Consider the following 13,113-nt stretch of genomic DNA (forward strand, 5'->3'; position numbering starts at 1 on the left):
ATTGGCCACTCCCAGATGGTATGCAAGAAACAAATCTAAAATAAGTGTCCACAGATTCTCCTAAACAGGACCGGGTTTGCCGTGCATTCTAAGATGCTTTTCTGCTCACCACGGATGCAAAGAGTGGTTATTTGAGTTACCATAGACTTCCTGTCAGCTAGAAGAGAGTCTGGCCACTCTCTTCTGACCTCTTTCATCAACAAAGCCATTTCCAGCTGCAGAAATGGATGGTCTGCATTTTGTTTGAAGGTTTTCACACAATTCTATGTAAACTCTAGAGGGTGCTGTGGATAAAAATTCCAGGTGATCCGCAGTTACCAGGCTGTCTGGCACCAACAATCACTCCCAGCCATGAAAAGTGGTTTTGTGTGTCTTTTCTAGATGTATTCAAGCTTGGTGCGCATGATGGCTTAGTGGTTATCATGTTTGCCTCACACCTCCAGGGTTGAGGGTTTGATTCCCACCGCTGCCCTGTGTGTGTGTAGTTTGCATGATTTCCCCTTGCTGCTGGGGTTTCCTCTGGGTACTTTGGTTTCCTTCCCCAGTCCAAAGACATACATGGAAGGCTGAGTGGTATGTCCAAAGTTTCCATAATGTGTGAATGTATATGTGATTGTGCCCTGCAATGGACTGGCACCTTGTCCAAGGTGCCACCTTGTGCCTCATGCCTCCTGGGACAGACTCCAGGTTCTCCGTGACCCAGTAGAATAAGTGGTATAGAAAAGGGATGGATGGATGTATTCAAGCTTGGTCATTTCAGATATTATTTTCTATCTCAGTTGTCCAAATTCAGTATGACTTGTGAACAGTATGACTTGAGAACAGTACATCCATTGATAAGTTGTGAGTAGAAAACAAACAGATTATATCATTAAAAAACAGGTTTTTATTATGATCTTATTTCTGTACTTTTTATTTGTTTATTAATTAATACATGAAGATGAGAACAGTTACATAAGCATTGCAAACAAATTATTTACAATTACAAAAACAACAATATGTAAATAGAACATAACACATCTTACAACACTGACATGACAGGGACACAGAAACTACAGTTATAAACATACAGATTTTACAGCACAGGGAAAGCATCTAAATACATGGACTTTCTTTAAAAAATTTCTTCACCATATTTAAGGCATCTTAGTTTTTTTTTATTCTTTATAAAATGAAGAAATAAAAAAAAAAAAGTAAGTTTAATTCAATTTTAAGGTGTGGGAAGGATGGAATGACACTTGCAAAGCTTTGTTTATCTTATTTCTGTGCTAATCTGGCCTCCTTGTTATTTTTCGACGTCATAAACCGTCATGCAGTTCATTCTCATACTGCGCATGCGCAGAAGATCTGCTTCCTTGGTTAGCAGCAGGTACAGAGAGCACGCGCGTGTATTTGCTCTTTCAACTCGCCAAAATGCTCAAGTTCCTTCCAAAATTATTACTCTTGCTGTTGCTGGCGTTCCCGGCGACCATTTTTATGAAAGGTAAGCTGTCTGGAGAAACGTAAAGCAGTTGATTTGGATCGTTTTGATGACTAGCCTGCCTGGATTCTTCAGTTAGCTTTAACTCGGTAGGCCGGCTCGTGCACGTTGACTTTTCTCCAGATGTAGCATTTAGTAGTATAAAACTTAGCGTTTTATTTACACGCGCAATATTATGGACTTTCTGTGAGTAGTACGTGGGAAGGATTTTCCCCCCACATAACCCTGTTCATCATCTCAGTAAAGCTAAATAGCTAGCTCGCTCCACTGAGCTCTAGCGCGTCTTGACTGACGTGTCCTTAACGGCTCGTGCTAGTTTACATTGCAGCATCACGAGCCGTATTTGAAGAAGCAGCCTGTTAAGGGCTTATGGGGAAGTAGGCATGCATGCATGCGTTATTAGTAGCTACAAGGAATCTCTAACAGGGAGATGTTTTAGTTAATCGGGAATCAAGGTGCTAGCTTCGCAACATGATAAATCTGAAAAGAAAAGAGTGATCACGGATTAGGCTTTTTGTGTAAAGCTTTACATAATGCTTAGTAAATTCGTCTATAGGCTTAGATCCTGCCACTTTATTCATTCAGACGTGTGTGTGTGTGTGTGTGTGTGTGTGTGTGTGTGTGTGTGTGTGTGTGTGTGTTAGTCTAGGGACCGCAACCTCTCTGGAGGAGAAGAATCAATCAATGGTCATGATGACCTGAAATATCTGTTTTCCCCCCTGTGTTTCACTTGGAAATGTGTCAGACTGATTAGGAGCAGCGTTGCATGCTGCACTGATACCAACATATTTACAGATTAGATCAAATATTACAATTATTCATAAGATTCACATGAAGAGACCACAGCTGAAAGCGGTGCACTGTGGAACTGTAAGGATTTATATCTCAGCCCCAGAATTGTGGCTCAGTATTGATTAATTTATCTTTATCGAAGAGAAATAACAGGAGATTGTGCTGTGTAATTACAAAACATTGTGCAGCGTTGTACACTGCTCCTGCCGGATATTGCTCAGCTCTGCCTTCTATCCTCAGTGCTTTAGGGGACATCTCGTTATGATTGGGCAACACAAGGAGTATGCCAACATTACCTAGAAAAAAAAAAACATTTCGAATGTGTAGGCCTGATTTTCAATTTTCTAAGACGATTGCCTAACAGACAGATTAATACTGTTCCCATTAGGGCTGAGGAATCAGTTACAGTAATGTGCAAAAGTCCTAGTCATCCTATATATCATCCTATATATATTTAATTCAATCTTTATCATTATCGAGTCAGTACAAAAACATTTTAGATTTCCAAACAGTAGTTTTCCAGCACAATATTAGATGTTACAGAAAAGTGTTTGTCAGTAAAGAAAGCAGCATATTACGTAAGAGACACTTTTCAGACAAAAACACAATGAAGACTGCTGGGGTTTGCTGCAAAAATAAGAATCAAGGGCGACAGTCAAAGTCTCCAGAAGAACCGTGTCTGGTTCTGCAAGATGCTCAATAAAACTTACAGCTCACTTCCTTATAAAACTGCACTAATTGTGCCTGAGTCTACTGTTTTAATTTAAGCAAAGGATCATCAAAACAAATATGGACTTTGTTTCAATTATTACTGTTCTTTATAGTGTGTGTGTGTATATATATATAATATATAATATATATATATATATATATATATATATATATATATATATATATATATATATATATATATATATATATAATTTTTAATGTACAAGCATTGAATTTCATTATTTTTGAAGCCGTCTTTGCTATACTGCGGTTCTTTGCACGGTACTGTATGTGTAAGTAGAACCTCTCTGTCTTGGATCAAAGATTTTCAAGACCTTTTCAGTGGTGAACTCCAACTCCTTCTTTGTCCAAACACATCTGACACAGTACACTATTGACACTAGAAGAAGGTTGAGAAAATGAATGGGTTTTATATTCTTTATTCCTTTCAGGCACATTAGTAGCTGCACAAGATGTTACAGAAGAAGAAGAGGCAGCTGATGAAGATGCTACTGATGACGTGATTGCTGAAGATGAGGATGACGAAGCGGAGGTGGAAGATGATGAAAACACAGAATTGGTAAGAGCGTAGGATGGTAACTTGATTGTAGGCTTGCTTGCTTATTTATTTTTTTTATATGCACCAAAGAAATCTAATCATTGTGATTGATCTGCGTCAGACTGAAGAAAAAGATGAAGAGGAAGAAGACGATGCTCTAGCAGGAGAGATGAAGCCTTCCCCTAATGCTGATACAACTATTCTGTTTGTTAAAGGAGAAGGTAGCTTCACCGCAAAAATTACGTGCATTAACATTGTAGTTCCTCGTTTGAGCACATATTTTGTGGGTTGTCTAGAAACCTTTTTTTATTTCTAACGCTACTCATCTTGGTTACAAAGTCTTACCAGATTCTTAACGGTTCTGTTTACGATTCTACATCTACACTTGATAGAATCGGACATGTTTGCTGAGAAATGCAACCGGTTAGATCATTTTCTTACATGTTTACCCCTGGTTTTATTCTAGACTTTCCAGCCAACAACATTGTGAAATTCCTGCTGGGATTCACAAATAAAGGCAGTGAAAATTTTGTGATCGAGTCTCTGGACGCTTCTTTCCGCTACCCTCAAGACTTTCAGTTTTACATCCAGAATTTCACTGCTCTGCAGCTGGGCACAGTGGTGCCTCCACAGCGCCAGGCCACGTTTGAGTACTCCTTCATCCCAGCTGAGCCCATGGGCGGTCGCCCCTTTGGCCTGGTCATAAACCTCAACTACAAAGACAGCAATGTGAGTGTGACACCGTGGAGACTTGTGACACTGCAGCAAAGATGTAGACCAACGATGGACATTATATAAATAACCATCTGTGGTGGTCACAGTATTGGGCAGGCTTACCTTGGGAACACAATGGTGCTTGTGGCAAGGGGAAAAGTTTAGTTCATGATTATTCAGATTACTTCTCATGGTGATTTATAATCGTATATAAAGTGAGGCACAAATCACCCTAGACTCCTCTTAATCATAACTCTGTATATATCTTCCGAAACATGTCGGATATTATCAAGTCAATGTGTTTGATAGATTTGTTTTCTTAAATGAAATGTAATCTTTAAAAATAAATAAATAAATGTTTCTTAATGTTTTTATATGGTGTAAAAGAAATTGAAGAGACCGTTTAACTCCAGATTTTTTTTTTTTTCTTTGTTTGGTTTTTTTAACAGGGCAACATTTTCCAGGATGCAGTGTTTAACCAGACAGTCACCGTCACTGAGAGAGAGGATGGCCTGGATGGAGAGACGTGAGTGAATTTTGAAAAACATACAGTTTATAAGTAGTAGTAATTAATCCCTGCTTTTAGCTTGGTTGTCCATAATGTTTTTTTATACTGTTTTCACAGTGGTGTTTTTTTTTTACCTTTCGCTCTGTGCCCCCCCCCCCCCCCAATGTAGTGATGCACCCCTCTCACTTTTTTTTTCCTTCTTTCTCCCCCTCCATAAGCATGTTGAATAACATGCTAGCTTGTTCTCTTCCCATAGGATCTTCATGTATGTGTTTCTCTCTGGCCTTGGGCTTCTGGTGGTTGTTGGCCTGCATCAGCTCCTGGAATCTAGGAAGGTAAAAGTCCAGTCATGGAACATATGAAGTATGATGTGTAGGGTTTGACTTGGGTTTTGACCTCAGTGAAGATGTTTTAGCCCTTAGCAAAGCAGGTCAAGTAGATCTTTATCACTATAACAGCCATATACAATGTGCAAGTACCCAGTGAGGTGAAACATTTCTCCTGGACCCAGTATAAATACCCAATCACAAGCACAGGGTAAGGTATAAGGTAGTACAGCTACAGAAGACACTGGGGGATGAGAGAAATGCCGAGGGCTGCTTCGAGAGTTTGTCAGGTCCTGATCACACCTGGTATTAACAGCCGGCTCGAGTGATCTGATCACAAGTGAACAACTGCAACGCATATCTGTTTACATCTCCAGTGATGACTTGTGATCGGATTTCAAACATTGTTTTCTCTGGAGGAAAGGTGTCACTCTCATTTATGATGTCAGTCTCCCACTGCATTTATTTTCAGGCAGAAATGTCTCACGAAACATGAAATAAATGAATGAGACGATGAAAGAAGCTATGAAAAGCAGCTGCTTTTATCTCTGTGGTTATAGCGTTGCTGTTATCTCTTAGCCTAGTAGTGGAGAACTCTACCATTCCTTCAGTCTCTCAATGATTTCATGTAGTGATGCACCAAAAGGAAACTTCTGGGCCGAAACCGAAAATTCAGGATGCGCTTGGCACATTTAAAATAAAAAAAAAAATTTAAAAATTGTATAATTGTGTTGATCTTAGACGTTTTAATTCACTTCATGAGTTTAATGAATCTGAATTGAAAAACTACAAACAAATAAAAATCACACTTGTGTGAAACGAACACACCAAAACAAAAACTATATTAAATATTATTCTTCATTCAGTTCTGTAACAATCAAATTTAACAATTTTTTTTTTAATCCAATTATCCGAATAATGTAATGTGAACTATTGATATGCAAAACAGCAGTCAAGTAATGAACTTGGCAGCTCTAGGTGAGCATCTTGCAAATACAAAAAGTTTGTGTAGCATCTTTAATCATTTTAATGAAAACAACAGCAAAACACAGAAAGGCAGAGGGCCTCTTTTCTGTCATTGTTGTTTTGATGTACTCTGCATATTGAATGGGAAGTTGTGTTTTCAGGCGGTGTATCAAACCTGTCGTGGGAAAAGTGCTTGAGCACCTTACCCATTCTTGAAATTTCTGCTAAACAAACACTGCAGATGGCAAATTTGATGTCCTTATCAGAAACTTCGAAGTATTTCCAAACCAGTGACGCGATCATCCTTTGCTGGGTGGCACCATGATAACCGTCAGCGAGATCGAGAGTGAAGTCTGAGCACTGTGGTGAGGCGGCATATATTGTCGGCTCATGTTTTCAGCTATTTTTCTTTTTTTGGTCAAAAACCCGACAATACTGAATTTTTTTGGCTGAAAATTGTCAGTGGAAGATATTTCAGTGCTTCCCTAATTTTATGGCTAGGGCAATGATGTGGTTGAGTAGGTGTTCCTATGTTGTTGTCTGGGATGCATCGAGATCCTTTTGCGTTCACACTGCAAATGTGATGTGGTCATATGCATCCCAAACCACCTCTGAATGTGGTTTGAGCAATTGGATCACAATGTGTCTTGAGATGCATTAGACCCTGTTCACACCTGTATTCAGCACTGTCCTCTTGGATCACCTGGGGTGCATGTTAATGCCAGGTGTGAACGGGGGCCTACTGAAGAGATTGGTTTCTATGAGAATTGAAGAGAGCATAGGGAGGCTTATTTAAAAGCATTTAAGACCACTGAGGATGTCTGAAGAGAAATTGCACTTAACAGCACTTGAATGCTTGTATGTCTCTGCAGAGGAGGAGACCTGTGGCCAAGGTGGAGATGGGGACCTCCAACCATAATGATGTAGACATGAGCTGGATCCCTCAGGAGACACTCAATCAGATCAGTAGGTTCTGTTTTAATGTTTGTAGTTTCTTAATAGATTTTTAAAAATGTGCTCAAATAGCCTATTTTTAAACTTCATTTGGTTGAAATGTTGATCTGAATGGATTTTTTTCTCATTTCTTATGTAAAAAAATCTTTCTTTTTTTCATTGACACATTTTGACCCATCTTTGAGTCTCAATAACTGTTCTGACACAAACACTGGCTTTGCTGTTTTTTCCTCTCTTTTGTCTGGCATGGATTGGCTGGTGGTGCTCTTGCTTACTTTGTGGATCACTCATTCTGTCTCTTTCTTTCCTCTTGCGTCTTCAGTGCAGAGTCGGAGAGGTGAGATTTCCTTTTACTTCTCAGAAACGTGGTAGTATAGCAGAGTAGCAGAGATGTCTCTGTCTGTCTTTTTTTTTTTTTTTTTTTTTTTTTTTTTTAACTCTTTCATCCTATTGCAACTTTCCCCATTAAATGCTCCAATGCAAAAAGAGGTACATGTTGGGCGACAGAATACCAATCTTCTAATGAGGGTTGTTATTGGTATTTTTTAAATTTTATTTTATTTTTTTTTACATCTCTGGGAGATGAATGTTCTTTATTCTGTTTAAAATGGTGCTTGGGTTTCTTGTGCTTTATTTACAGTGAGGGGGGAAAAGGTATTTGATCCCCTGCTGATTTTGTACGTTTGCCCACTGACAAAGAAGTTTGCCCACTGACAAAGAATGGTAGGTTTATTTGAACAGTGAGAGACAGAATAACAACAAAAAAAATCCAGAAAAACGCATGTCAAAAATGTTATAAATTGATTTGCATTTTAATGAGGGAAATAAGTATTTGACCCCCTCAATCAGAAACATTTCTGGCTCCCAGGTGTCTTTTATACAGGTAACGAGCTGAGATTAGGAGCATACTCTTAAAGGGAATGCTCCTAATCTCAGCTTGTTACCTGTATAAAAGACACCTGTCCACAGAAGCAATCAATCAATCAGATTCCAAACTCTCCACCATGGCCAAGACCAAAGAGCTCTCCAAGGATGTCAGGGACAAGATTGTAGACCTACACAAGTCTGGAATGGGCTACAAGACCATTGCCAAGCAGCTTGGTGAGAAGGTGACAACAGTTGGTGCGATTATTCGCAAATGGAAGAAACACAAAAGAACTGTCAATCTCCCTCGGCCTGGGGCTCCATGCAAGATCTCACCTCGTGGAGTTGCATTGATCATGAGAACAGTGAGGAATCAGCCCAGAACTACACGGGAGGATCTTGTCAATGATCTCAAGGCAGCTGGGACCATAGTCACCAAGAAAACAATTGGGAACACACTACGCCGTGAAGGACTGAAATCCTGCAGCGCCCGCAAGGTCCCCCAGCTCAAGAAAGCACATGTTCACTGGCAAACTTCAGACGGGCATGTACATCTGAATGATTCGGAGGACAACTGGGTGAAAGTGTTGTGGTCAGATGAGACCAAAATGGAGCTCTTTGGCATCAACTCAACTCGCCTTGTTTGGAGGAGGAGGAATGTTGCCTATGACCCCAAGAACACCATCCCCACCGTCAAACATGGAGGTGGAAACATTATGCTTTGGGGGTGTTTTTCTACTAAGGGGACAGGACAACTTCACCGCATCCAAGGGACGATGGACGGGGCCATGTACCGTCAAATCTTAGGTGAGAACCTCCTTCCCTCAGCCAGGACATTGAAAATGGGTCGTGGATGGGTATTCCAGCATGACGATGACCCAAAACACACGGCCAAGGCAACAAAGGAGTGGCTCAAGAAGAAGCACATTAAGGTCCTGGAGTGGCCTAGCCAGTCTCCAGACCTTAATCCCATAGAAAATCTGTGGAGGGAGCTGAAGGTTCGAGTTGCCAAACGTCAGCCTCGAAACCTTAATGACTTGGAGAAGATCTGCAAAGAGGAGTGGGACAAAATCCCTCCTGAGATGTGTGCAAACCTGGTGGCCAACTACAAGAAACGTCTGACCTCTGTGATTGCCAACAAGGGTTTTTCCACCAAGTACTAAGTCATGTTTTGCAGAGAGGTCAAATACATATTTCCCTCATTAAAATGCAAATCAATTTATAAAATTTTTGACATGCGTTTTTCTGGATTTTTTTGTTGTTATTCTGTCTCTCACTGTTGAAATAAATCTACCATTAAAATTATAGACTGATCATTTCTTTGTCAGTGGGCAAACGTACAAAATCAGCAGGGGATCAAATACTTTTTTTCCCTCACTGTAAAGAGATTACTGAGATTTTCATTTCAACATTTTAGCAACCAAAGGTTTCATCTGAAATTTACAAGCCCATTTGAACCCATGGTAACGTTGAGGGGACAGTGTTAGTACTGTAAATGAACTAATGCAGCTACAGAAATTCTATTTATTGAACTGTACAGTAGCTATGTGGTCAAAAAGAATGATTATAAAGCTAAAGGAAGGTGATATTTAGAAATAACTTTATTTGTACCTCCCTCCAGATAAGGCTTCCCCCAGAAGGTCACCCCGTAAGAGGACACAGAAGCGCTCTGCTGGATCAGATGAGTGAAGAGGGAGTGTAGCTTTGTGGCCCTTGGCTGTATGGTGCATGCTACTGAGCACAGTTTGACCATCATACAACAATGCCTATGGACTGGTCAATACACACATACATCTTTACCAGTATGGTCACATTTAATAATAATAATTAAAAAAAAGATATCACAAATAAGCCAAAAAAGAAAGTTTGACAACAATGAAAAGCTACTCCAGCCACTGTAATAGTGTAATTATTTTTCTTTTTTCTCATTTTGCTTTTTTTTTTGGGAGGAGATTAGTCTTTTTTGACATTTTGCTTTTTAATCTATGGATAAGAGGCATAATTATGTGAGTTTTGTTTCTCGAAAGCCATGCCTGTTGTAATTCTTTTTTCTTTCTTGGCACTGATTGTCTTCATGCACACGTGTATGCTTAGCTGGGTCTTCCTCACTAATTCGGTCACTTGTTGCTCGCCAATACAAGTGTGCGTTTGCCACGTTTTTAAAGTGCACTGTTTTTTGTTTTTTTTTGGGCCATTTTATTCTGCCATTTTGGTTTTTGGAGGATTGCTGACTGAATGAAAGCCAGTTGTAATAATGGACTCCTTAGCTCCCAGATTGTGCCTATTTTCCTGATTCTCTGTTGTCTTTTCACCTCTCAGAATGTTCCCAGACTCAGTTTTACAAGTGTGTTTTCAGGATTTTAAATCCCCTCATATGATTTCAGAGAGCACTGATAGTACATACTGGGTAGTGCTTGGGAACAGGGAGTCTGTAGAGTAATTTATTTCTTGTTGGGTCTGTTTTTTTTTTTTCTTTTCTTTTTTTCTTCCCTCTCTCTAATGTGTCTTGTGGCATGAATTTGGATGCCCATAAGTGTGCTTTAAAAGCATAGTACACTACTGTATGCAAATAGGCCCTTATAGTTCCTGTGGGCTTTGCCATCCCATGGTATATCAGCAATCTTTAGACATGTACATGCTTTTTAATAGGTGTGTGATTTATTGACCGATAACTTTCTTATTGGTGTTTTTAAGGTTGACAAATACCTTTTTGAGAATCATTTACATGTAGAAATGTAAGAGTGACCCAATTGAGGCATATGTTGAAACCAGGCAGTTCACGGGGTATATCTATTTAGTCATGGCTTTCTCCCCGTGGGACTTTTAGATCTGCTCTACTTTGCAAAGACTAAAAAAAAATTGTTCCCATTTTTTTATTGAAAAATTGGTGCAATTAAAGACTGCCCATGCAAGTATTAATGATTTAAAAAAATATTAAGATTGTGGGTTCACATGGAAAAGTGCAAAATAAAGATGGACGTAAATGTGTTCATGTTTTTTTTTTTTTCCTACCATGCATTATAAATGTAATTTTTAGATAACTTTTGGTAAATTAAGTAAATTGTCAAATTCAATTTTAGTCTTTTTATTTGTGTCCCCATAGGAAACTTCTACCTTGTTTTCCTGATCTATTCCTGTCCTTAATCCTGCTGAAAGGTCAGCCATACAGGGTGTGTTTACATGCTACTCTTCCCGCTGGCTCGCTCGCACTGAATAAACACGATCAATCGTGAAACCTTATAAACATCTAAACATCCAGCAACAACACTCATGGTTTTTGTGATGTCGGTTAGAAATGACTTAGGCAAAACATCTGTTTCTTCCCTGACAAGTCCAGGTGTTTGGAAACTGTTGTGTTGTTTATAAACTGTTCAACAGATTGAACAGAGTCAGTGAAGGTTGTGGCAACTGGAATCTGATACATTTGCCTTAGTAACTCAACACAAATGAACTTGAAGAACTTTCAAAACCTGTATAAAAAATAAATAAATAAAAATACATGCATACAGTAATTTAAAATTCTGTAAAATAAGCCCGTTCAACAGGTCACAATAGAAGCACAAAGTGATTTCTTTATAATGTTTAAAATCCCCTGCAAGACAACAAGATAATCAAAAACAGCATATATTCACCACCTGCTTTATTAGGTAACGTACACCTGCATATACAGGTGCATCTCAAAAAAATTGAATATCGTGGAAAAGTTCATTTTTTTCTGTAATTTAATTCAAAAAGTGGACCTTTAATATATTCTAGATTCATTACACATAAAGTGAAATATTTCAAGCCTTTTTTTGTTTAATCTTGATGATTACAGCTTACTGCTCATGGAAATCAAAAAGCCGCATTGATGCAGGAATTCGTGCAAAAGGATTAAAGCCCCGACCAAGTGTTGAGTGCATAAATTAACATACTTTTCAGAAGGTCGACATTTCTGTATTATAAATTCTTAATATTTTAATATATCTTAATATTTCGCGATACTGGATTTTTTTTTTTTAAAGGCTTGAAATATTTCACTTTATGTGTAATGAATTTAGAATATATGAAAATTCCACTTTTTGAATTAAATTACAGAAAAAAAAGAACTTTTCCACGATATGAAATTTTTTTGAGATGTAAATGTACATGCAGTTATGCCCTCAGAACTTCAGTTAATGTTTATATCAAACATCAGAATGAAGAAAAATTGTGACCTCTGTGACTTTGATCATGGATGATGATACCAGAAGGGCTGGTTTGAGTATTTCATAAACTGCAGATCTCCTGGGAATTTCACACACAACAGTCTCTAGAGTGTACACAGAATGGTGCAAAAAACATTGAGTGAGTGACAGGTCAGTGAGTGGAAATGCCTCGTTGATAAGAGAAGTCAGAGGAAAATGGCCAGATTGGTTTGAGCTGCCAGGAAGGATATAGTAACTCAAATAATCACTCATTACAACCGTCATGAGCAGAAAAGCATCTCAGCATGCACAAACCATTGAACCTTGAGGTGGACGGGCTAGAACAGCAGAAGACTACAACAGGGTCCACTCCTGTCAGCAAAGAACAAGAATCTGAGGCTATGGTGGACACAGGCTAACCCAGACTGGACAGAATGTTTTATGCATTCTTGTATACATCATGCCACTCTGTTTTGTATGCTCTCAATGTAAAATAATATAAATATAGGCTATAGATTTATTTACATTTATTCATTATCAGAGGTTTTTATCCAAAGTGATATTTCCTTACAAACGAGGAAACACAAGCAAAGTGATATATCAAGCGGAGAACAAGTAGTGTTACCATACAAGATCTTTAAATTGAGTTCTAGAGAAGCAGAGTGCACAGTGTAGAGGTGTAAGAGCCAGAGTAAGTGCAGAATGTTTTTTTTTTGTTGTTTTTTAATATAAGGTCCAATTATATTTTGGAGGTCTCCCACCTCCAAAAAAATATGCCTGTACCATAGGTGAATTGGCTATGGTACATTGCCTGTGGATGGAAATGTGTGCATGAATGGTCCCTGCGTTGGCCTGGCATTCCTACCTCACCCAGTGTTCCCAGGACAGGTTGCCGGATCCACCACAACCATGAACAGAAAAAAAAAAGCGGCTGCAGGAAATGAATTAAATAGTAACCAATCAAATTAAAAAGTTATTTTAAACATATTTTGCTCTACACTTACAGTTCTGTACAGTGGAAGCCTGCATTATGTGTGTATGAGCAGGAGGGCTGGGCTTCTGGACCTCTGTTC

General features: G+C 38.8%; 1 protein-coding gene across 2 annotated transcripts; it reads left to right on the forward strand.

The window, feature by feature from the left end:
- The first annotated feature begins 1,324 nt into the window (after positions 1–1,324).
- On the forward strand, positions 1,325–10,948 carry ssr1 (signal sequence receptor, alpha). Of its 2 annotated transcripts, XM_017478587.3 has the most exons (9): positions 1,325–1,483; positions 3,436–3,563; positions 3,664–3,763; positions 4,009–4,271; positions 4,706–4,782; positions 5,021–5,099; positions 6,929–7,022; positions 7,333–7,347; positions 9,496–10,948. In XM_017478587.3, the coding sequence occupies exons 1-9, from the start codon at positions 1,414–1,416 to the stop codon at positions 9,561–9,563; spliced, it is 894 nt and encodes a 297-aa protein (XP_017334076.1). In that variant the 5' UTR covers positions 1,325–1,413; the 3' UTR covers positions 9,564–10,948. The 2 variants fall into 2 exon arrangements, with proteins under 2 accessions (XP_017334076.1, XP_017334085.1); XM_017478596.3 differs by lacking the exon at positions 7,333–7,347.
- The last annotated feature ends 2,165 nt before the right edge of the window (positions 10,949–13,113 follow it).

The sequence above is a fragment of the Ictalurus punctatus genome, chromosome 1 (assembly GCF_001660625.3).
Source record: "Ictalurus punctatus breed USDA103 chromosome 1, Coco_2.0, whole genome shotgun sequence".
In the NCBI taxonomy this organism is placed as follows: domain Eukaryota; kingdom Metazoa; phylum Chordata; class Actinopteri; order Siluriformes; family Ictaluridae; genus Ictalurus; species Ictalurus punctatus.